The sequence below is a fragment of the Amaranthus tricolor genome, chromosome 9 (genome assembly GCF_026212465.1).
Source record: "Amaranthus tricolor cultivar Red isolate AtriRed21 chromosome 9, ASM2621246v1, whole genome shotgun sequence".
Classification (NCBI taxonomy): domain Eukaryota; kingdom Viridiplantae; phylum Streptophyta; class Magnoliopsida; order Caryophyllales; family Amaranthaceae; genus Amaranthus; species Amaranthus tricolor.
In genome coordinates this window covers 25,977,054-26,002,903 of record NC_080055.1, presented here as the reverse complement: position 1 = coordinate 26,002,903, position 25,850 = coordinate 25,977,054, and the positions used below count along the sequence as shown (strand labels likewise).

Below are 25,850 nucleotides of genomic sequence, written 5' to 3'. Positions count from 1 at the left end.
CTAGTGCATGCAATAAGGTGTGGTTAGATGAAAATCCTCCATGAATCTAAAATGTTATTATATTAAATGTTCGTTTTGATAACATATCACTTTCAGTAGCTAATTCATAAAAACCGAGAGAATATTAGTAATACTTGCAAAACTAGTTGAAGCATAGTTACAAAAGCTGCAGTCCTACTCATACATGATGAGCATGAGATTTTGTGTTGCTGTCTATATAAGATAAAGCTACTACAATTTGCTGATAATGTAATTGATTAAGTGAAGCTTCTTTACTGTTTGTATACCTGAAAGTGCGACACTACTAACATGATGTATTAGCTTTCTGCCCAACATTATCTTTATATATGACCTTCAATGTTACCTTGGCTATTAAAATAAGGATCCAATTTCCGTTACGATTACCCACTCTGTCGCTTAGAGATTGCAACACTATTAATTTTAGTACATATATTAAAAAATTGATAGAAATCACTAAATTATACAACTTACCTTATATGAGATCGTCTCACCGTGACACGGGCTCATATATGTGATAACCTGGGTTAAGCTTTAAAAATGGTTGATAGATTACTCATATCAGCAAAGTGCATATTCTTTTCAAGGGAGTTTATTTGATAAGAACTTTGCAGTTAAACGTGCTTGGTGAGGAGCAATCTTTGGATGAGTGGCCTTCTAGGAATTTTTCCTTAGTGCGCACGAGTGAAACCAAAGTGTGTTAAAATGACCAATGTTGGTCCGTGGGGCAAGTCTACAACCTTCATGGGTAGTCACTATTGATTCGATGGGGTCAAGTGTTATAAATACAATCAATTAATTTCTCTAATTGATTGATTTAGGATCATAAGTGATTAATTTAAGAGTAAAAGTGCATATTGGACCATCTCAATAGAAGTAATAAGAGAAAATATTTAAATAAAAGTCATAAAAAGTAATAAAAAAAAGTTAAAAAAATAAACTAAAATAAAACATCTAATATTTTTTTAAAGACAAAAAACAATTATTATATTGAAAACTCTCATGTGATGTCTGTGCGTGGTCCATTAGGTCATATGCCCTCTAAGGTAGGAACATCTTATATATGTTAAGGTATTGTTTTACATCATTTTAATGGCTTGTGCTTGGGACACATATAACGTTAATCATGATTCTTGACAGGTTACCAGGACGATTAGGTACGATTTTGTGACGGGAATTTCTTCTTTACCTTTCAGCAAATTTTCTAAATAATAATTTATTTAAATTCCAATATAAAGATAATTTTTTATATAGTTTTCTGTAAGTGTGATATATTGAATATGAATAATTCAGGGGTGAAATCAGAATTTTAAATTAGCAGGGATAAATAGTCGATATACTAGCAACTTATTTACTATATAAAAACTAGTTAAATTATGAAAAAATTTAAATCATATAGACTGAATTGAACTTAAATCATAACAAAAATTATATTTAATAAATGGAGTTGAAACTTCTATATAATTATCCCTTTTGGAAAAAAAACAAGTGTTTTTGACTCTATTATTCGCCTAGTAAGTCTCAAAAAAATAACTATTAAAATTAAGATAGCTGAAATACAAACACACAAAATTAAAAAAGGATGAATGTAAAATTATGAAAGATAATAAGTAATGAGTTTATAATATAATTATATAAATTTATAAGTTTATTAAAAAAGTAACTGTTCATATTAGAATTTGATCTCTTTAACCTTAGATAACAAATGTATTACTCTAACCATTGAGCTATAGTAATTTTTGTTATATTTTTGCACTGTTTAAATTATATATCATATATTAGTAAGGGGGCCAAAGCTAAAAATACAAAGAATCACATTTTTTACAAGAGGGTCGGGCCTCACCATTGGATATGATGATGAAGATGATGACAAACGCTTTTGATGCGTATAATATGATCTACCGATCTCTTTACTTATCACCAATTTTGACTTCAATCTAGTTCGTCTAATCATGTGCACTGAATTGATCCCGGGTATGCTGACCTCGTCCATGTAATCGCTTCATTCATTTATATTTTTTATTTTACCCATTTGCCTCTAACAACCCATATAAACCCCTTTAGAAGTAGAAAATCACTAATTGACAAGAAAAAATTACCCAGAATAATCTAATATTTTACTAATTGCTCTATAATAATCTCAATTTTTGATTAAACATGAATAATCACAACTATAAAAAAATGCTTGCTAAGAATGCACTAAAGTAACCTCTTACCTGTAACAATAAAAACATGAAATTTATTGTATGAAATATTAGAAAATAGAAGGAAATTTAATCATTAGAAAAAATCATATGGAGTATAATATTTAGTGGGGGCATAGCTTGATTGAGGACCTTTGATATAGTATGGTATGAAAACAAGTAAAAACCTTTGGATATGGCACAAAGCCCTCTAAGCAAGTCTGATTAACAAGTCGTTTACTAAAATGTTCGTAGGAGGTAATTTCTTTGATTATGGCTTGAAATCACTATATCATCAATGACAACGTAGATAGTTGTTGATGACCCCTATTCACAAATGGGATGAGTTGACAGAAAATCTTAGTCCCCGGTAGTTGTCAGGTAGGTTCCCAGTTCACATATATATATATCCTTATTCACTTCCTATCAATCAATAATCAATAAATCAATAATCATCAATAAAATATACTAATGAAGAAACGACTTGAAACACGTGTCACACTGTCACAAAAATCTTCCCGCCTTTTTATATTATTGACAGGGAAACTTTTCATATTTGACTTAATATTTATGAAAACAATTAACTCAATAAAATATGTAATATTATATTTTCTTATATAGACCGAAAGAATAATATACATGTAAATTTTTATTTTAACTTAGATAATAAATCATCATCATACTATTATAATGAATAAGCTAACTAATTTGACTATTTCTTCAACTAAATTCTTCCTCCTATCTATCATAGTTGAAGACTTTTGAATTCATTTGTATCAATTATAATTAATTACTATGAGCATATGTTTTAATATTGTTGTATTTTAAATTATTTATTCACTTTGATAAAGATAATATCAATCATCGATAAACTATATTAATGAATAAATGACTTGAGACACGTGTCATATTGTCATTAAAAATTTTCTCACCCTTTTTTTATTATTGACAAGAAAACTTTTGATATTTGACTTCATATATATAGAGAAACAATTAACTCATTAATTAAAACATGTAATATTTGTTGATTGACTATAACTATATATATGTAATGATCTATTGAAATACTATATTTTATTATATAAACCAACAAATAATATACATGTAAATCTTTATTTTAACTTAGATAATAAATTTTGACTATTTTTTTCAACTAAATCTTCCCTTCTATTTATCATAGTTGAAGACTTTTAAAATTTTATCTATTTTAATTATCAATAATTACTATGAGTATATATTTTAATATTGCTGTATAATAAATTATTTATTCACTTTAATGATGATAATATAATAAATACAAGGATTTAATAATTAAGTTTGTATTGTTAATGAATTAATTTTATAAAATATTATTATTATTTATATCATCAAATATTTATAACATTCGTGTTTTAAACGTAAATCTATCTAGTACTCCCTCCTATTTAAGTTAGTAGTCCCATTTAGTTTCTCACACTTGCCGATATAACATTTTAACCCTTGATATCTCTAATTGTTCTTAATTAAATATACAAAAAATTGATATTAACAATTCTTGCATTGAGACGAATCAAACAAGATCTTATATGACTGTGTTTTAACTTATAAAATAAGAATAAAATACAAATTAAGAGTGATAAGTGAATAGTGCAAAAAAATAAATAGGACAACTAACTTGAATAGGACGTACTTCCTCCATTCCAAAATACTTACAATATTTCACTTTTCACGCAATTCAATGCACTAATTATCTTTTAATATCTCTAAGGAAAAATTAAACCAACTTTTTTATGATTTTTCAACAATAATATCACCTATTGATTAACCATGAATAATCCCAACTTTATGGGGTATTTGCCTAGAGCACACTCAGGTAACCACATTACCTGTCATAACAAGTTTTATTTTTTTTAAAGATAAAATAAAGTAAAATTTCAAAAAAATCTAAAAATTGTTAAACTCTTTCAATAATTTTTTATGTAAATTTTCAAAATCTTTCTCTAATTTTATATTAATTTTTAGTTTACTTTTTTGGTAAATTACCTGCTATAGTAGGTTATTCAGTTACCCGAATTTACTCTAGGAAAATACCCCATAAAGTTGGGATTATTTATGGTCGATTAATAAGTGAGATTATTGTAGAAAAATCATGAAAATGTTGAATTATTCTAGGTAATTTTTTCTATCTCTAATTATGTATATTAAAATACTATAAAAATTTGATATTAGTAATATTTACATTAAAAAGAATCAAACAAAATTCTATATAAGTATATTTTAAGTAGAGGTTATAAATTAATTACAAATTAAAAATGGTAAATAAATAATATCATTTTTCTTATATTGCGGTTGCGGGTAAATATAGAAAGGAAGAATTCTTGTATAGGCAAACAACGTAGATATAATAGTTTGGCGGGGTTTTAAATTTTTCAAAAACTTTTATTTTCCGCCAACTTCTTTTGCAATCTTCTCTCTTTTATCACCGTCTTCATTCACACCATCCGATTTTTCACCTTCAATCCCAAAAACCCTATCAATCCTCTTTCTTCCTCCAAGCTTATCCCGTGAACAACAATGGCGGATACATCTCATCTCGAGAAGATGGGAAGAGAGCTTAAATGTCCCATCTGGTAATTCTTCTCCAATTCTTAATTTCTTATGTTTCCCCCAATTTTTTAATAGTCCCTTGTAAATCTTCTTTTGATTTTTCATAACATTGAATTTTACTTTTGCAGTTTGAGCTTATTTGATTCTGCCGCATCTCTTACATGCAATCATGTTTTCTGCAAGTAAATTGCTGACTTTCTTTGCTTTATTTTGTTGTTTAATTTTGTAGGTCGTAATTTTGTTTGGTTTATAATTGATTCTTTCAAAATCTTATTCAGTTCATGTATTCGCAAATCGATGAGATCAGGTTCCAGCTGTCCAGTTTGTAAAGTGCCTTATCAGCATCGAGGTCGGTTTATGCTGTTCTTAGAGTCCTATCTATTTAGTCATTATATTTTTCTTTTGAAAAATAAAAAATAGAATTTCTTTTGAACACAATTTTGAATCTGTGATTACACCAAATTATTAAAGTAACTTCGATGAAGTGGTATTGGAGTAAAACTATACAATGCAAGAACAAGAGAAAAACATTACCGACAAGAACTCGCACCAAACAATGCAAGAACAAAAGAAGTTAACAAAGATTTTGATGGTACTTTAAGGTATTCTCCCCACAAATAAAGATTTTAATTTTTTAATTTGTATTCAACAATTACAATTAGAAATCTCAAACTCAATATCTCTAGCTTGCTAAAAGTCCTATGAAGTTTGTCTCAAAATACAAGAAGCTTTCCCTCACAAAGTTCAACAACCCAAGAATATCTTTTGCAATCAATTTTATTATGACCTTAGAGACCTCCTTAATAGGTTCAAAGGTCAAAGAAATCTATCTCAAGACGTTAAGAATCCCCAAAAGACTTCACGAATGCTAGTACAAAAAAGAGATTTTGACATGGTTGCTCGATCAAGCAGGATTGAACCTACCACTTGCTCGATCGAGCAAGATATTGAACAACTCACTTCATGCTGCTCGCTCGAGCCATCCCATTGATCGGTTGAGCTGTCCTCTTTTAACCTTTTCTTCATGTTTTCTTGCTTCAAACTCATGGCATGTGAGCTTTGTTGCTTCCCCATCCATGTCTTCATATTTTTAAGCTCGAACTTGCTTAACTAAGTGCTCAAATGCAATACCATTGGGTGATTGCTTCTTTAATTTACAATAATTTTCCTTATGAGATCGCTACATTTTTGCCAGTATACAAATTTAATCTATGCTTTAAACAAAAAATTTGAATTGTGTGGATATTATGAAAAGAGAAAAGAAATGTGTGGATAAGAATCATTCAACGCGTTGTGTAAAGTCAGTGGGACATCCCAAATAGGAGAATTTATATAATTCAATGGAGCGAAGGGATCATAATTTAAGGATGGAGAGATGAAAGCCCCACTCATCTGAGGTGCAATGCGTGGTGTGGATGTAAATTTTAGGATTGCTTACATAACCCACCGAAAAGAGTCATTCTACTAATGGCTTGGGCGCATGACAATGAGCTTAATTATCTTGGGGGAATACTACCATGTCTGAAAAGTCAGTTATTACATTGTAAATTGATTAGTTTAGAGTTATAACCCTTAGATTATGTAAGTTTGATCATTTTCCACATGTTAGTTCTAGCAATGACGTATAAGAAATTCCATCATCACCTTTGTTAGAAGGTGAGTAGGTGTCATTTTTACTTGACGGATTGATAGTGTGTACAGACACGATATACTTGACTAACGCGTTACGGATGCTAATGCTTTTTGGACTTAGATGATGTTTCTATCACGTATTCTTTAGTCAAAAAACCCAATTTTGTATTTGAGGCTGTGCTTCATGTGTTTGGTGTCAACTGTCAAGTAGATTTAATTTTGAGGCCTTTGCATTTGTTGTATGTGGTTCTCAATCTGCTTTTACTCTTCTGTTTATTATATCATGTATTTAATTGCTGAAAACTGTACAACATTTGCATATCTGTTAAAATAAAAACAAAATAGTTAGTTGATTTGAGAGCAAGAACATGTAGATCTTGGGGACCAGAAATACTTGTGTCTTTCACACAAGTATTTCATGATTATTATGAAAATGGCTTCCACCTAGGGGGTGAGATGGTTGGATGTACGGAGTTTTACCCTTGAAACAACAAAGAGATTTACAGTCTTCTGAACTATAGGCTTTTTAAATTTTTGAGTGACAACATTTATGATAATTACGAGCAGTTTGAGAAAGCTGTATGTGACTTTTGAGTCTTGATACTAATGCTAACTGGTAAAGCAATGATTTACTTATAAACAAGTTTCATGCGCCGCAGAAATTCGCCCTGCTCCTCATATGGATAATCTAGTTAACATATACAAGAGCATGGAAGTTGCTTCAGGGCTTAACCTCTTTGTCTCTCAAAATGGTCCCTCAACCAAATTGGCAGGTAAAGTATTTTATTATCATTTGAAGTTTTTATTTTACAATGCATTACTGAAAAACTTGGAAGATGTGAACTCTAATCAAATTGGAGGTCTTTTAGTTTTGCTGTGTTCTCATGCTGAAAGAACGATGTTTGCAATTTCAGTTTACCTTGTGAAGATATCATCAGTCTTGCATTTCCCCCGTGTTTATCAGTTTTTGTATATATACAGGAGTACGCATATTCGAAATCTTGTACTACATGCTAGAAGCTGTTTTGGTTTGGTTTGTTTACCAAAATCCAACAATGGATAATATATATATACAATAACTTTTCTTTAAGAAGGTCTAAATATATGAATTTTATTGAGTAAAAAGCTTTCCCATGTTTATTGCAGTCACTATTATGATAAAAAATAATCACTGCTGAACATTGTGATATTATGTTCCTATCTCTGGTGTTATTAGAACTTGTCTAATGAAGCATGTTCATCAGAAGTCTTTTATTCGAAAATAGAACTCCTATATATATATATTGTTTGTCATTTAAGATGCAGTTTGTCATGTCATATGCAGAAATGCAGACTGGACAAACAACTCCTGAGGTTGTGAAGTTTCAAAAAATGAAAGGTGCAAGCCCTACATCATCAAAACCAAAATCAAAAAGTTCTGGTCGCGACAGAAGAAAATCTTCATTTCCCACAAATAAAAGGGTCCAAGTGCCTCAGTCTCCAGACACTGAAACTCCATTAAGGCAAGAAAAAGATATAATTGATCAAAACAAGTTGGTCAAGAAAAATTGTTCAGCTTTTCATAGTGAACATCCACTTTCAACTGTGAAGGAAAACCAACACATGTCACCTTTCTTCTGGGTGCGAGAAGAAGACGAAAGATCAAGTCAACAGACTGATATGGATCAGTTGACATGTACCCCAGCAAAAGTCCCTTCTTTTAGTGATCTAAAAGATTCAGATGATGATAAATCCCCTGAAATATCCACGGAAGTAAGTACCCAATCTCTATTATATTGGCCGCCAAGTTCAACGTAGATTTTGCTCAGTATATGTGATTAGCATGTTTCAAACCTGACAATGAAATTTTTGATTGCCATCCAAGTTCTTCGTCTCTTGTACAGTCAGCCTACTCCTTTTCTTTTGGTTTGGCAACATGCTGTTTCTATTTTTGTTAATTTGAGTTTGTATTTGGTTGATTACACATCTATCCAAGATTTTGTTTTGGTTCTTATTTATTTTGTACTTAAATGTTTCATTAGATTATTGAGTACGTCAGCTAATCATCTGACATCCTGGTAGGAGAAAATGCACAGCAAGCGCAATGTAGATTTCTTTGACAGCGAAATGTTTGAATGGACACAAAGAGCATGCTCTCCCGAACTTTGTTCCAGCCCCTTTAAAAAGCAGGTAGCAAGAATTGGAAAATGTTCATTATAGGTTATGATGTTGATGTATCATTCATTCTTTTTCATTGTCGTTCTGTTTGCTCTTATAGCATATTGCTTCTGGCATAAACTCGAGTTAAATGCAGGTTCAAGATACAGAAGGTGATGAGATGCTTGGACAGAAACTGGAAGGAGTCTCGATCGACGGCACTGCCAATAAAGAATTGAACATAGAACAGCAGGGAAATGTCAGTTCCCAAGAAAAGAATAATATCACAAATGATGAGCTTCACAATTATGCCCATCCTGAAAAAAGTGAAGATAGCTTAAATAGACGTCAAATACCTCACAAGAGGGGCAAAAAACTATGCAAGACAAATAAACACAAAGGCCGAAAGCACAAGGAGGTAGGAGAGGGCCACGATGATCAAATAACGCCTGGTAATGAAATTGTTTCAGGGAGTTCAGAAGTAGCTGTTACTTCTAAGACTAAACTTGTTCAATCGCTTTATGCAAAGTTGATGGATGAAGTTCTCGATCATGCTGTTACCGACCTCCCTTCTGCTTCAGGGAGTAAAAAAGGTATTAACAAAAGCAAGAAACTTGAAGTGACAAAGCGGAGCTTTAGCAGCATTGATCACATACACAAACAAGTCTCAGTAAAAAGGAAGAAGCAGATAAAGAATCTTGCCCAGCCTCATATCACCAGAGAACAATCCAATTTATCTATTGAAATGATGCTTGAAGAACCTTGCAGAACTGTAAATGAATCTAATGGTTGCATCCCCAGTCATAAATCAAAGGAAATTGGTCAGTTAGCACCTGTGCTCAAACAAAAACTTTCTCTAAATGATATAATTACAGAAAAGGTTGATGAGCGAGTTGAAAATTTTCATCCAAGGGCCGCAGCACAAGATAAATCGAGTAGTGTTAAAGAGAGATCTAATAATGGTAATCCAGGAACTTCCCCTGAAAACGGAAAAATCCAACACCGCAAAGACTTGCCAGCTTTGCGCAAATGTGACACAATTTCCATCAAGTGTGCCTTTTGTCACTCAACTACAGAGAGTGAGGTACTGTCATGTTGCAATTATGTTCATGCTGGCATCGCCTTTTCTCTAGTTCAGGTGAATATTAAAATTGTGGAACAATTACTGCAGGATTCTGGGGAGATGATACACTATTCTGAAGGTAGACCAGTTGCAGCAAGTCATGCTGGGGGTTTAGTCATCCATTCACACAAACACTGCACTGAATGGTATGTTTCTTGAAGCGTAAATATACAGTATGGATCTCTTGTGCCATGTTTAGTTTCATGTCCTGGTTAAAAGTTTGCACCGTTAGTGTTAACTTTAAAGTGATTGTTACAATATTGTGGACAAAGTTTGGGCTAAAGTCATAGTCAAGCTATTGACTTGCCGCTATTTTTGCTAATGTTACTGGTTGGAAATGGTCTGCATCTCAATGTAAGATAATGTATGAGTTCATTATTACTTCTATCTTCCTTCTGACCTTGCTTGTTACAAACATCACTAATGGGTGCAGTTCACAACTTGTTTTATTCAGTGCTTCATTCTGAGATACTAAAAAGGACATCCTTACTTGTGCTATGACTAATTACCAGGCTCTTTATTTGTCATGGAAAAGAATATATTTGCTGTTTGAATTTTACCTAAGGACGTATGGTAATTTGATTTGAATCTTTGATGTAACATTTCAATTTACTCTTTTAGGGCCCCTAATGTTTACTTTGAAGAGAACATCGCGGTTAACCTTGAGCAAGAATTAACAAGAAGCCGTAAGATTAAGTGCTCTTTGTGTGGGGTGAAAGGAGCAGCTCTGGGTTGTTATGAGAAGAGTTGTCGCAAAAGCTTTCATGTCCCTTGTGCCAAGAAGCTAAAAGAGTGTCGTTGGGATACTGTAAGTTGCTTATTAGTTTTTTGGTAGGTGACAGATACATATGCCAGAGTTTTTGCCAACTTTCACTATTCATTTGCCCCATTTCCAACAGGATCACTTTGTCATATTATGTCCTCATCATGCTTCTTCAAAATTACCCTGTGAATTGATGATGCCACAAGCTAGAAAACGAAAATGTAATCCGAAGTGGTATGTTAATTTCCAAGCCATCCTTCAGTTTCTTTTCAGATGTTTCCTGTCACTGTGATGCAGGAAGTTCAGGAATGTATTATTCTCTTTGGCAGGAGCCAAAGACCTCAAGTTGCAGCTACTAATATAAAGAAGTGGAATTGTTGTCGGTCATCTGAGAAAATAGTCCTCTGTTGTTCAGCTCTTGTTGCCACAGAGAAGGTAGAGTTCTCGGTTTGGTCTCAACTTTTTCAACATGCAACAAATGCTTTAAATATTTACTAAATCAGAAAGTGGGATATACAGGAAGCTGTTTCTGAATTAGCAAAGTCCTCAGGAGCTGTGCTATCGGCAAGCTGGAATCCAAGTGTCACCCATGTTATCGCATCGACGAATGAGAAAGGAGCATGTAAGAGAACACTTAAAGTTATGATGGGGATCCTAGAAGGAAAATGGATATTAAGTATCAAATGTGAGTGCACAATCCCCTTCCAATAGTTACTACAAAATTGCTAGTTCTTTACTGTGATCAGTGCAAATTTGTAGATTTGCTTCACTTGGGATTATTCATATGTTAGTCTTTCATGATTCCGTAGGGGTTCAAGAGTGTAATAAGGCCATGAAACTAGTTGATGAGACTCCTTATGAAATCACTTGTGACATTCACGGGGTTCAGAATGGCCCTTGTTTAGGAAGACTAAGACTTCTGAATAAGGTAAGGTTCATCAAAAGTCACTTTTCACCTCAGGTAATGCGCAATTTCATGGAACTTTTCCGTCTAATAGCCTATTAAACAATGCTTGAAACCGCAGCAACCAAAGCTCTTTGCTGGATTCAATTTCTATTTCTCTGGAGATTTCGAACCTTCATACAAAGGCTATTTACAAGACCTTGTGACTGCTGCTGGAGGAACTGTACTACACAGGAAGCCAATCGTAAAAACTCAAGGAATCAAAACACCTTCGTCCTCACCATCAACCGTCATAATCTACAGCATTGAGCTGCCTGCTAACTGTGATCTCCGAAAGGAAGATATGATTCTTGATCACAGGCGATCTGACGCAGAAGCTCTTGCAATTGCAAGTGGAGCAAAACTCGGCAACAATTCATGGCTCCTGAACTCCATAGCTGGGCATAAGCTACAAGATTTGTGAATGACATGATTGGTTAGTGGTTACTTATTTTCACATTTTCCTTATCCTAAATTGTAAAATTTATCATTAGATAATCTTAAATTCAGGAACCTTAATCTACTTGAAAGTATGAAGTTATATCATCTGTAAAGTTTACTTGCACATACTTAAGTTAAGGTATTATTTACTTATGTAAAATATTGGAGCTTTTACCTTATTCATTGCTTGTGATTTCCTATGTCTCTATTTAAGAAGTCTATGTATTATTGGCTAGGTTGCACTAGAACGGACACGGACACGGACACGACATGGGTACGGAAAAACGCCAACTTAAAAATGGCGGACACGGGGACACGAAAATGGTAATATAATAAATATATAAAATTAAAAGATAATTTTACAATCTTTCATTTGATATATGTAAATAAACACTTTAAAAACATAAAACTTACATAAAATGCAAATAAGTACCAAATAAACAACATGAGTATTTAAAAATAGTCATACAAACCAGATTAAAGAAAACCAAATAAATAGATAAATTTAAGATTTAAAAATCAAGATTAATAAATAACACATTAACAATTTATTATTAACAAATAACAATTAACAAATATTCAAAGAGGATATACAAAAAAATCAAGAACAATGTTTCAACTTTTCAAAATTCAAATTACAAACACATTAACAATTTAACATCAACAAATAACAATTAACAAATATTCAAAGAGGATATACAAAAAATTCAAAAACAACATTTCAAAATTCAAATTACAAACACTAAGATTAAGAATTTAAGATTAACAAATAACACATTCAGAATTCTGCTTATGAATTATAATTATAATTTTTTTATTTTATTTTATATTTTTTTTAAAAAACGTGTCCTTGACTGCTTGTCGTGTTCCTTGCCGTGTCCCTTCCGTGTCCTTGCCGTGTCCGCGTGTCCGAAAAAATATTAAAATATTGGACACTTAATTTGACGTGTCGGACACGGATTTTCGCGTGTCCGTGTTCGACACGTGTCCGACACGGGACACGCCAGGGAGGTGTCTGTGTATTCCAGATTATTGGTAGGTATTTTACCAAGGAGCCAAACTATGAAGACACTTTTTTGGAGAATTTAAGTCAAATTAAATTTATTTACACACATCTAAGTAGAATTCAAAGTCTAAATATTATCTTCAACATATAAAGTTAGTGGAATTTTAATAAGTTGCACAATGGTTTAATAAAAGTCAAGATATGCATATAAGCTAAGAACAATGTAGCATTTCTAATTTTTTTTTAATTGTTTTTATTATAAGGTAGGTTGAGGGAAAGGGAGGGTTAGGTGAGATTCGATCTCAGTATTTAGCTTGAGAAATGCAATTTTTGTTCAAATTGTAACAAGATCTGATTCTCTAACGTTTCTAATCTTAAAGAGTTTAAATATAAGCTAAAAACATTATAACATTTCTAATCTTTGTTTTTTGGATTATAAGGTAGGCCGAGAGTAAAAAAGGACTAGGTGAAATTTGATCCTAGTACCTAGCTTGAAACTAGTTTTTGCTCAAATTGTGACAAAACCCGATTCTCTAACATTCTAATCTTAAAGAGTTAAACTATCTCATCAATTATACAATTCCTGAATTTGATGCTTAAATCAAGTGTATCTACATTCCACCAAAAAGCAATAAGGTAAAAACATTGACAAAAATTCCCAACCAATAAGGAAGCTTTAATAAACTAGGAAATGTGGTTATACCACCCAAGAAATTAAAGTCACAAGTTTGGTTCCAACATTCAAGACCATAATTTAGAAACTAATTTATACTTTTACACACAAGCAACACTAGACACCTAATTAAGCTATATAAGAATGCCAAGCTAGCTAATTTTATCAAAATCATTCAATTGATCATTAAAGAATTAATCAATTAAGTTCAATTATTCCAATTATCTATTTATCATATAAATCTTTTTTTTGTTTGAATTGTTACAAATTTAAGATGAAGCAATTGGATGTCGGGTACAATTCGTTGAGATTATCAGAAGGCGAGAAAAAAATAAAAATAATCGTTACGTTATTGAGGATAATAGTTTTTTTAGCCACATTGTCAGCTACAATAGTGATGGCTTTAAACAAAGAAACTAAAACTTTGGTGGTTGCTACCATTGGTACTACCTCTGTTAAGGCTACTATTGCTGCCAAGTTTCAACACACTCCTGCTAACATGTAAGTTTATATTTAGCCCAAATCAATCTTTGCTTTTAAGATCTGATATTATGTTGTTATCGGTGAGAACTTTGTTTGTAAATCACTTCCAGCTATAAACTATTACGGGTCATTATATAGTGGTTGACTTTAAAAATGAAGCCAATCTGTAAAATAAATAAAATGAATATATATATATATATAACTTAAATATTAATAGTTACCGAGAAATATTTATGATATGTGTATTGTCATGGTTACTTTTTCGGTATACTTATACTTGCATCATTTGGACTTGTTTTTTCGAAACTCAATGTTTTTTTCATTTAAGAGTAAATTTAAAAGTTGATGTTATTAAATAATTATCAAGACATTTAAATAAAATTTCACGTGATTATGTTTTTGTTGATAAGTAATTATGTGCATGTAGATTCTTTGTTGTGGGAAACGGGTTAGCGGCGTTACATAGCTTGTTGGCTTTGCATGCTGAATTTTTTGGGAGGAAGTTGGATCCAAAAGGAGTTCGCTTTATGGTCATCTCTATTCTAGACATAGTAAGCATTTCTATATCTTATATTTTAAATTGAAACTTATCACCAAATTATATGTCAAATGATATAACTAATGTTATGTTTTTGTTTTTAGCTCCTTATACATAGGTCTAAAAGATAGTGAATGTATTTTCTTAAATTCTTTTTTTTTGAGATCAAAGTTGAATTTTAGTTTTTATCTTAGTTACGTTGATCCTTTTGTTATATACTCTATCACATCTTATGCTAATCCGATATCTAAATTTAACAAGAGATGAACTAATAATGCAGATAATTGATCCTTTTGTTACGTTGAATTCTGATACATATTAAGAAATCAACTCAACTAAAAGTTTAAGCAAGATATGTTATATACTCTATCACATCTTATGCTGATCCGATATCTAAATTTAACAAGAGATGAACTAATAATGCAGATAATATTAGCAATATTAGCAGCTTCCACAAGTTCAGCTGTATTTATGGCAGAGTTAGCAAAGCATGGGAATAATCATGCACAATGGAACAAAATTTGTGACAAATTTGAAAGCTTTTGTAGGCATGGTGCTGGAGCCATTCTTGCTTCATTCATAGGCCTTGTTGTTCTACTTATCCTACTTCTCATTTCTACTCTTAAACAATATCAAATTGTTAACAAAACAAATGCTTCTTTAGAAATGTAATGTTCTTTATTCAATGATTTTTATTTATATTTAAAGCTTTCAAATATACCCTTAAATTATGTATTTCTAGTTGTAAAAATTGTCTTGTACTTTAGTGTGTTCTAGTGAATCAACTAAATTGGGTGAATATCATGAATATAAGTATTATTTTATTTTATTTTATTCTTTAGGAGTCTCAACTTTTCAATCCTATTCTCTTAATTCTAAATAATTATTTCTTAAAAGATTTCTTCTTCGCTTCTAATTTGTTTTGATATTTTTATAGAGTATATTACATATTACGTGACTTCAGCCATCTACTAAGGCTTTTGGTTGTATTACAACTATGGGCTAATCTATCAAAGATTTAGTTGCCCATTAACAGTCGTAAAATATATTAAACCAAGAACAACCTAGAAGTAAATAAGAATATAGAATATGAAATTGAAGAACAAAATAAGAAAGAACATACCGATATTGAAAATTGGGAAAATTCTATGAACAATTTGTTCATAGATTATGAAACCCAGTCAAATAAGTGCCTTTAGTTTATAAGAAATTACATGAGTCAAGAATCTTAGGGAATAAGAGGCTTAAGGCTTTTTATATAGGGAACAAATAAGAGGAACTTTATCCTGCATAAACAATTGCTGGAATGAGCCAACAAGTGTTCGTTCAAGCACATAAAGCCATAAGCTTCTAGAAACTCTAGACAAGGAATATTTATAGAAAAGAATATTTATCAAAGCTCAATAGGAACTCTTAAACCATCATGAGCAAGTTGAACTGGAATTCCTTCCCTAACATTTAAACATAAAAAAAGCACTTATTAAAATTTTCTGGGCTAATAAATACAGGTAATTAAGTATATAGAAAATCACAAACTTATACCTTTCTGACCACTCTAATAAGTCTTTGTTGATCTTGTGATGGTCATAGCCATGATTCATCCCGATTAATAATGCACGTTTTGGACAAATCCTCCTCACCGCATCAAGAGTCTTTCAAAAATATAAAATCAAATTAGATGGCCGTTATTGGATATTTTCCGAATCTAACTAAAAGTTTAAGTTGCTGATTAAAAACCCTTATATACTTTATGACACCTTTTCGTGCCTCACATAAGAGTCCTTTCTACTAAAAGTGTAGATGCAACATATGCTGCTAAATATTCTACTTAAAATGAAGGATGAATGATATTTGAACCCCAAACCTTTCAATCACGTTGACTCACATGCCAATATGTTAGAGTATATAACATATCTTGGGGCCTCAACCATAAGCTTAAGCTTTTGGTTGAGTAGGTTCCTTGACATGGTATCAGAGCCAACGTGAGAGGTCACGGGTTCGAATCTCAACCACCCCTCATTTAAAGTGGAATATTCAGCGCCTATGCGCATCCACACTTCTACCCCAATGGGGTCTCGTGTGAGGGGGCGTGTTAGAGTATATAACATATCTTGGGGCCTCAACCATCAGCTTAAGCTTTTGGTTGAGTTGGTTCCTTGACACAATACCATGTCAATGAACCAATGTAACTTAACTACAAGTAATTAAGCTAATCATATTTTTGTAATTAAGCTAATCATATTGTTATGACTTACGAACAATTAAATGTGCAAGTGCAAGGTTTACACAACATGGATCTCACCTCAGGGAAACAGAAGTGTGTGTTTTTTTGTCCATTCTGTAAAAATTACAAGAAATTAATGGATTAAATGTTGAAGTTAATCATAAAAAATGCATTGAAAAATAAGGAAAAAATAGAAAATAGATTATATACCAAATATATACAATTGGTATCTAAGATAAGAAGGTCAAGCTGTTCTCCTGTTTCCTTAGAGATTACTGCAATAATCAACCAAATTAGCATTGATTTCCATATCCTTGATTACATTGTACCATATATTTGATGACAAACGTAAGGAAAATAAACTGAAAATAATAAATATCATATAGAGATTAACATGATTCACTACCAATATGGTAGCTATGTCTATAGACCGACAAAAAAATAATAATTTTATTGATATATGGGGATAGAGTCGAAAATATAATACAAATCACTAGGTTAACATGGGTTTATGTAGGACCTAAGAAACCCTAATTAGAATAGAATTCTATAAAACCTAAACCTTTATTATTAGGTTTGGACTAATTTTAGGTGCATCACCTTAAGCTTTTGGTTAAGTTTATTGAAGCCCAAAGATATGTTATATACTTTAACACGCCTCCTCACACGAGAGTCCATTGGGCTAGAAGTGTGGATGCGCATAGGTGCTGAATGTTCCACTTTAAATGAAGGGTGGTTGAGATTTGAAACCTCTTGTCATGTTGGCTCTGATACCATGTCAAGGAACCAACTCAACCAAAAGCTTAAGTTGATGGTTGAGACCTCAAGGTATGTTATATACTCTAACATCATCCGCTACTATGCAAAACACTATGTCAGACCCTAATTATAACTTCTATAAGCGAGATATCAAAATCTTTCAATATTTCATCATGATTTCAATAAGCATGTATATATTATGAGTTAATGACTTTATTAGCATATAAAATTATTTGCAACAAAAAGAACAAAAGAAAAAAAAAAAGACTAATGCTAGTACACACAAATTAATTAAAGCATGGAAAATGCTTACTGTATTCTGTGGTGGAAGGAAATCGTGAAACATCAGAGACATATGCAACTTTACATTTATCACCAAATAAAAATCCAAGTGCGACATAATCTTCACCGTGCATCACCTGTCCATTTTTGTTTGGTTATCAATCATAATATATATATATATATATATATATATATATATATATATATATATATATATATATATATATATATATATATATATAATATTAGTTATATCTGCTTGACTGATTCTGTTATTAGTCTAGAATTATTGTGCGTTATTTTGTATCATGTTTATATTTTTAATTTGCGTTTGTCACAACAAAAAAAAGGAGGGCAAAAACGGGTAGGGGACTAGAATTGAACCTGTGAAGTCGTGAACTCTTATCATGTTGACTTTTGATACCATGTCAAGAGAATAACTTAACCAAAAACTAAAATTGATGATTAAAGCACTCGTATATGTTATATACTCTATCAGAGGGAGAGAGCAAAATCAAACGAGTATAAAAAAAGTCGTAGTCATCAACCTGGTATTAATCTAGAAAAATAATAAAAAGAAGAGTAATAAATTGATGGCTAAAAGAACTTACTGGTAAAGGACAAACTTGTAGGCCTGAAGCAATGAAAGGTTTATGACAATCGTTTTGGATTATTCTCCAATCTACTTGGGTTACTTGTCCTATATCTTCATGGTGCTTATGCACTTTCTTGGATAGATGAGGAAATTTTAACACAACACTGTTACAAAGTAGAAATAGATTACCTACCACTACATAAAATTAGCATCTTCTCACGCTTAATACCACTTGATAGTAAAATAAATAACTCAAATTTATTAAGTGACGTATTCCTTTTTTTATCGATGTGTATATGAATAATAATAGACACTTTAACATATTTAGAATACTGTCACAATCCATCTGAAATAGCACCATTTGACTTAAATATGCGATAACTTTCTAAGTCAAATAATGGTATCCCAGAAGGACAAGGGAATACTAACACAAGTTAATGGTAAGATTTAAGAAGGTGGGATGTTGAAATCAAACATGAAGTAGCAACACTGCGTCGACAACAATCATTACTCTAATGCTAAGAGGCTCTTGCCTATGTATAGTTCAAAAGGGTCAAACGTATACAACTTTGGCCCTCTGATACCAAAGTGATTTTTTATGATTTACTGCTAAAAAAGTCGGATGTATACAATCTTATCTCTATGATATGAGAGTAAATTAAGCTATAGAATTTCATGACATTTGAGAAATGGAGTATCAGTAACAAATATCCATACCTATCACAACATTCTTGAGTGGCATAGACTGAAATGGGATTAACATCTCCATTGGAGTCAAGCGGTCTCACACAATGTAAATCAGAAAGACCAAGTACTGCATCAGCATGATCATGCGTCAACAGTATCTGCAATTATAAAAAGTGAAATTTAATTATAAAAGTCTTATCTTTAAAGTTTAAAGATTCGATTTCTGCATGTTTTTTTTAGAGGTCTAATCTTTCATTTACCATTTATAAATATGACCTTTGCATGACTTATTTTTCTAAATGTGTAAATGATCTCATATTTGTTAAATAGATTATGCTTCTTTCCCATGCCCCTTCCCTTCCCACCTGAAAACCCTAATTCCAACCCTACAAAAAAAAATCAACATGGCTTAACAAGTAAGACATCATTTAGATTTTTGGAAGAAAAAAAAAATCATACAAAATTGAATTTTTAATGAATAAATGACAGTTCGGATCTTTAGAAGAAAATTTCAAACAAAGGTTAGATCTTTAGATAAATGAAAGATTGGAATGATCACAAAAATGTAAGATCTTTAGAATAAAATTTTCCTTATTAAATATGTTTACCATTTTATGGTGTAGAAGGTAATCATTATGTATAGTTTTCGAAAAGCCTTTTACAGTATTAGAGGTTTAATTTTCACCACTCACAACTAGATTAATACTATCCTCTTATTTGTAGGGATTCTCTAACGTATCCCAAAATCAGTCACAATAGACAAAAGGAACAACAAACAAATTTTGTAAAGTTTGTCCAACAAATTCAGGTTATAAATTCCACCACTAGTTTTTGGTGGCAAAGAAAAAGTAAAGGATATATAATCTTGTAAGAGATCGTCTTTCAGTGAGAAGACTTAAATAGAAGCCCATATCTCATAATATATATTAGATGGACTATTTAATTATGTATAAGACATATCTTTCGATAAAACTGTCTCATACAACAATTTATGAAGAATATATAATCTCACAGAATCAAGACGAGGAATTTTGTGGAATGTGAACCATCGAAGAACTTGCTCTCTAAATGTCTTGCCCGCATCAATCAAAATATATTTGTGTTCATCATTAGCCACGAGATAATCTATGAGCAAAGATGTATTACACCTACACCATAACACTATTGTCAATAACAATATACTTTCTCCTTTTTTTTAGTTTCACTCCTGTTGACTTCGACACTATTCATCAATCAGATTGATTTACTTATTGTTGTTAATTTATAAGTTAAAATATAGTCATACGAGATAATGTTTGAATAATCTGATCATGCCAAAGTTTACTAAATTTTAGTTTCTTAATTTTGTGATTTGCATAATTAAAGACATTAATAATTGAATACGTACATAAAATCTGAAAAAGTAAATAATACAATTGAAAAATATAGAAAAATACTTGTACATATGATCAATAAGTCAAATAAGTCAACGCGACAAAACCGTGGAATTTGAATCTCATTAATATACCTCTTATCTCAACCAAATATTTAGCCATCCCTTGTTTCAGGTATAAGGAGGATATTATGTGTTGTTAGTCTTGACAGTTCGTCATATAATTATTTTTTGGATTCTAGTCCACAAACTCACAGATAAATGAGCGTTGACTTGCATACACACTTGATGAGGTTCACTCTTTCCCAAAATTTATGGTATTAAGAGAATCAACCACTAGACATTATATACAAGTTCACAACCCACTATTTTAGTGATGTGAAATTTTCATCACATATAAAGTATTTCCAACATATATTACATCTTGGAAGAATAATCTATGTTCAGGTAAACCTAGACCATAAGCCGAATCATTTGACTAAAAACTCTTTTAAATCGAATCATTAATATTCAACCCACTTATTATCTCAACTAACATCGAGAATTCATTCTTGGATGTATTTATACTTCTAGCCTAAACAGCTCTTGTGTAAAAAAAATAAAGACGATAAACTAACCTGTAATTAGGATTGTGTTGGGGAGGTAGTTTTAAAGAGTAAGAACAAACGGGGCAAGGAGGATCCGATGGGTGAATTAAGCACCTTGGACTTGGCAACCCGGTTGAGCATCCGGTTCCCAGAAATATTAGGGATGATCCATCTGCTTTTGCTGTTCTTTCCATTTGTAAATCGTAATTAGTTTTATCTTCTACTTTAATGAGTTTGCTACATTATATATATTATGTGTGCATTTTTACTAGTTAATTGTAACAACTCCTTAAAAAATTGTGAGTGTTTGTTCAACGTGGTCCATTTCCATCTGCTCATTTTTCTAAGACTCTTTAGTCGTCTTTCAAATGCTTTTCTAGGTTTTGATGAATAATTTATCATTGATTATTGGTTGGTTGTGGATTGTTTATTTGTCGGCTTATTTAACATTTTCGTTATTATCATTATCTGTTGGGATGAGTTATCCCACATCGATAAATTGAAAATCATTATCTGTTGGGATGAGTTATCCCACATCGATAAATTGAAAATGGTGTGCACACTTTATAAGCTATTAGAGACCTTCTTTCCATTGCCATATGGTTTTGGGATGGTATATGTCTCCTTGGCTTATGAAGTGTGTGCACTTGTATCCCCCCGTTAATATGCTGGCATTCACAATAAGTCCAGCCTAATTTAACATTATCAAATTTAATATATTCCGCTCATAGAAATTATTTATCAAAGTCTGAAAAGAGATGAAAGATGTCAAACCGTACTCGTAAAGGAGGATGTTAACTTGTTTGACATTATCTACTATGGTAGTTGGTCGTTGATTGTTACATGTTGGTTGTTGGATATTGGTTTGTTTGACATCATCATCATCATATTCAATATATTTCGATTATAGAAACTATGATCAGAGTCTATGGAGTAATGAAAAACGACAAATTATACCCATAAAAGAAAATATTGACTTGTTTAACAAACTGATATTTTATTTTGAGTTTTTAGCCTGCTTTATAGAACCTTAACCAAACACTATTCAAACGTGGTTTACATCATAGAAAATAATTGGACCGGACCTATAATACCAACTTTTTGTTTGCTGGGTTTTGGTCTAGTCCCATTAATTTGCTGGATTTGGACAACATAGGAGTATATTCTTATGTATGACACATCACCCAAGGTTTTACTCTAAAGTTTAATAGATTATTATACTTTCCCTTTTTTGTTTGTCTACTTAATTTTATAATATTTATATTTTAGGTAGTGTTTACATTAGAGATGTTTAAAAAATAGACCCGATGATTTGATATTTATACGACCTTATAATTAAATCCGATTATTCGACTTCAAAATGAATTTGTAATCATGTATTTATGTACAGGGCAACATGTACACAAGACTCTACTTTAAACCGACTCAAACTCGACCGATTACACGAATAAACACCTTTAGCTCACACTAATTTATTTAATTTATATATCCACACATCTTTTCTTAATTTCAATCACTTTTAATCCTACTCTTATAATTTACTGATTCTATTAATTTCTTAATATTTGCATCAAATATTGATGGTGTAATCTCTTAGAAGGGAGGAAGTAAGCTTGTGGATTTCATTTCCATATCTTCTTATATGATATAGAAGTAGACTTTTTGAAGCTGCTCATGCAATAATTTAGTGCCGAAATATAAATGGTCAAACATTCCTCAAGTAAGAAGTACTCTCTATTCTTTTGGCAAAGAAAAATTTAGTTTTTTTTTTTTTTTTTTTTTTTTTTTTTTTTTTTTTTTTTTTTTTTATACTTTGAGAGATGTATTATTCCTACGTGATGTATTATTTGATTTCGATACTAGTAGTTTATAATCCTAATTCGAATCGCCTTGGATATTAAACTTATATTTAAAAATAATAGATTCATATAATCAGGTGCTATGAACATGTACTATAGTTAGAATTCTATGTTATATGAGTGTACAAAGCACATTGAAGTTGACATTTCCTTCCTATGCGATGTATTTTAAGGAGATACTTTCACATGAGTCAACTCATGATAAGTTGGAAAGCTCTTGGCCATACACACTTTTTGACTATATTTCACAATTTAGACATTCGTGATCTCTACGCTCCAACTTGATGGAGATGGTACAAGTTTATTAATATATATTATAAATTTACTTTTAAATATTACGTGACTTTCTCATTTCCAAAGCAATTTCCCCTTTTGTATGTCCTATAGTTGTAAAATAGAGGCTTTGGGTCATCAAAGATGAAAGTTAGGAGAACCCTTACGAGATTAAATTAATCTACACATATGTGATTTGAACATACTATATATATTTAATATATTTCCGTCATTAATAAATACGAAACATACATTATATATATTATTATTAATTTTGTTCAAATAACTTCCATCTTGACTATGTAATGAGTTTGCTCCTCATAAATGATGAAGATCGTCCGACATGAACTAACAGTTTAGCAAAAACTAATGAAGAAGGATTCTTTATGTTGAAATAAAATAATAAAGTCCATAATAATTAAATGAAAAGAAACATGAAGAAATAAAAGGTCTATTCATGTTTAAGGATTGCTAAGGTTATGCCCCACACTATTCCAAACTACCACATGATTGGTCCTCCATTGTCTGTGCTGCTGCTGCCCTTCTTTCACGCCCCTCTTGCTTCTTGGAACTTACTATGTGACTTGACTTATTTATCACTTTCGGTAGTAAATTTTAAAAATTAAAGAGCGTATAGTAATTTTTAAGAGTATTATTTTTTTCTGAGAAGAGAGACTTAAGTGAAAATCAAATTTAAAATACAAATTTTTATAAGATATGGTCTTTTTAAAAGACCGATCTCTTATTGGACTGATTCAAAAGAAAATATAGAGTAAATTTCTCGGTAGGCATTTAATATATTGTAAGTAAGCATTAATGATAATGTAAATAAACATTAAAGATACTGTAAGTGAACCTTAAAATTTAATAGGATGAGCCAAAGAGATGTCTTTCAAAGAAACAGTCTCTAAAAAGACCGGCTAAACCTAAATATTTCTTGAAAAATAATACTTATTATTCAAGTGAGATAAGAGTCATGAAATAAATAACATTTTTATATTTACAACACATTGTTATTTCAACGTGATCAATTTCCAGGAAGATCTCTTTCTCATTTTATATTTATACTTTCTCAGTTTCACAAGAGATGTAAGACTATTCATTTTTCTATTAATTTGTGTTTAGTTTTTGATATATTTCTATAAGTTAAAATATAGTTAAATAAAATCTTATTGAATTCGTATTAATGCAAGGATTATATAAATATATTTTTTATATTTTATTATTATTATACATAATCAAAGATATTTAGGGTAAAATTAATACATTAAATACGTGAAAAGATAAACATTGTAAGTAATTTGAAATAAAAGAATTAATTTATTTTTTTTAAAGGAAATAAATTAAGGAATTACTTCAATATGATAAACACATAAAATCAATGATTGAAAAACGTTTGTATTGTTTTATGACCATCATTACTTAGAAGTTATACATTCTGTGTTCTAAAATTCACTATATTATTATAATTGTATTATTTATTATTTAAGTTTATTTTATATATTTTAGTTAATGGGTAAGTCAAAATATAATCAGATGAGAAGTGAGATTTTATTTGAATCGCCTAATACTTTTATAAGAGTCATTAATTACCTCATTATCATTATGTCCAAGAGCATATTTAAAAAAATACGAAGTACTATTAAGGGCATGTTTGGATAGGGTGTAAATATTTAAAGAGGTGAAAAAAGTCAAAGTAAAAAAATAAAGTTGATAAATGAGAAATTAGTGAAATTTAATTATTGTAGAGGTGGTAGAATGGTTGCAAAGTAATGAAAAATGAAGGGAACAATTAATTTTGTGGGTTAAATATTTATTCTAGAGGAGGCTGCGGTAATGTATTACCTCCATAATAGAAGAAATTATCTTTTTTTTCCTTTATTATTTTTATTTCATGTTCATTTTACCTTCTTTAAAACTATCTCAGCTACTTTAAATGAATTTCTATTTGCTTTCATTTTATTAGTTTGACTTTATTTCACCTTAAATATTTACACAAATTCAAGCATGCCCTAAATGAAATAGTTTGAATGAGGTAATTAATGTTCTTAACCTATGCCTTATGACATAACTTGTAGTTATGTAAAATAGAATATATATATATATATATATATATATATATATATATATATATATATATATAAATGATCAAAATAACACACTTAATTGCAAAAAAATCAAATATAGCAAATATAATAAACGAAATAAGTAATACCTTTTTTCCAAATAGCAAGTACTTTCTCTTTTACATGATAACATTTTGACCGGAATTTAGCTTTTAATAAAAGGAAAAATAGTACTCTATTTGACAGTCACTAACTAATTTGGTGTTTTACATTCTGTACAAAAGAGCGCAAAAATAGTGACAAATTCAATTCATAGCTGAATTACCTAAGGACTGGAGTAGAAATTTAGTAGAATTTCGTCGTCAAATTAGCTACGGATTATGTTCCATCATCAAACACTAATTCCATCGACTAACCAACAAAAGCAAAACAAAATACCTTATTTGTTCTGAAATAATCGCTATATTACTATTTTTGATACTATTTATTGTTTAAGTTCATTTTATATATTGTGACTAATGTGTAAAGAAAAAATATAGTTAATTGAAATCTTATTTAAATCGACTAATCACATACTTTAATAATATTACTTTTTTATAAATTTAAATATAAAAAAAATTT

The 25,850-nt window shown here is 30.8% G+C and overlaps 3 protein-coding genes across 3 annotated transcripts; 2 read left to right on the top strand and 1 right to left on the bottom strand.

Moving 5' to 3' along the window:
- The first annotated feature begins 4,651 nt into the window (after positions 1-4,651).
- On the top strand, positions 4,652-14,518 carry LOC130824131 (protein BREAST CANCER SUSCEPTIBILITY 1 homolog). The gene is made up of 15 exons (XM_057689019.1): positions 4,652-4,810; positions 4,916-4,969; positions 5,066-5,136; positions 7,079-7,192; positions 7,744-8,171; positions 8,481-8,588; positions 8,713-9,639; positions 9,727-9,824; positions 10,300-10,486; positions 10,578-10,675; positions 10,771-10,876; positions 10,961-11,126; positions 11,251-11,369; positions 11,467-11,820; positions 14,415-14,518. The coding sequence occupies exons 1-14, from the start codon at positions 4,755-4,757 to the stop codon at positions 11,806-11,808; spliced, it is 2,874 nt and encodes a 957-aa protein (XP_057545002.1). The 5' UTR covers positions 4,652-4,754; the 3' UTR covers positions 11,809-11,820; positions 14,415-14,518.
- Positions 13,779-14,656, top strand: LOC130823428 (CASP-like protein 1B2). The gene is made up of 3 exons (XM_057688048.1): positions 13,779-14,005; positions 14,415-14,538; positions 14,630-14,656. The coding sequence occupies exons 1-3, from the start codon at positions 13,779-13,781 to the stop codon at positions 14,654-14,656; spliced, it is 378 nt and encodes a 125-aa protein (XP_057544031.1).
- Positions 14,657-15,554: 898 nt separating this feature from the next.
- LOC130823960 (putative hydrolase C777.06c) lies at positions 15,555-21,273 on the bottom strand. Its single transcript, XM_057688800.1, has 9 exons — positions 21,062-21,273; positions 20,085-20,220; positions 19,103-19,230; positions 18,402-18,549; positions 17,822-17,927; positions 16,960-17,024; positions 16,828-16,863; positions 16,068-16,177; positions 15,555-15,976 (listed from the first exon to the last, which is right to left on the bottom strand). Exons 1-9 carry the CDS (start codon positions 21,223-21,225, stop codon positions 15,919-15,921), a joined length of 951 nt encoding a protein of 316 aa, XP_057544783.1. The 5' UTR covers positions 21,226-21,273; the 3' UTR covers positions 15,555-15,918.
- Between the last annotated feature and the right edge of the window lie 4,577 nt (positions 21,274-25,850).

Coding starts and splice junctions, on each gene's coding strand:
- LOC130823428 (XM_057688048.1), top strand. CDS start 13,779: ATGAAGCAATTGGATGTCGGGTACAATTCGTTGAGATTATCAGAAGGC. Junction 14,006..14,414: donor CAACACACTCCTGCTAACAT/GTAAGTTTATAT, acceptor ATGTGCATGTAG/ATTCTTTGTTGTGGGAAACG. Junction 14,539..14,629: donor TCATCTCTATTCTAGACATA/GTAAGCATTTCT, acceptor TTTTGTTTTTAG/CTCCTTATACATAGGTCTAA.
- LOC130824131 (XM_057689019.1), top strand. CDS start 4,755: ATGGCGGATACATCTCATCTCGAGAAGATGGGAAGAGAGCTTAAATGT. Junction 5,137..7,078: donor AGTGCCTTATCAGCATCGAG/GTCGGTTTATGC, acceptor CATGCGCCGCAG/AAATTCGCCCTGCTCCTCAT. Junction 10,676..10,770: donor CGAAAATGTAATCCGAAGTG/GTATGTTAATTT, acceptor TCTCTTTGGCAG/GAGCCAAAGACCTCAAGTTG.
- LOC130823960 (XM_057688800.1), bottom strand. CDS start 21,225: ATGGAAAGAACAGCAAAAGCAGATGGATCATCCCTAATATTTCTGGGA. Junction 19,231..20,084: donor AAATTCCTCGTCTTGATTCT/GTGAGATTATAT, acceptor TTATAATTGCAG/ATACTGTTGACGCATGATCA. Junction 17,928..18,401: donor TACAAGTTTGTCCTTTACCA/GTAAGTTCTTTT, acceptor AAAAATGGACAG/GTGATGCACGGTGAAGATTA.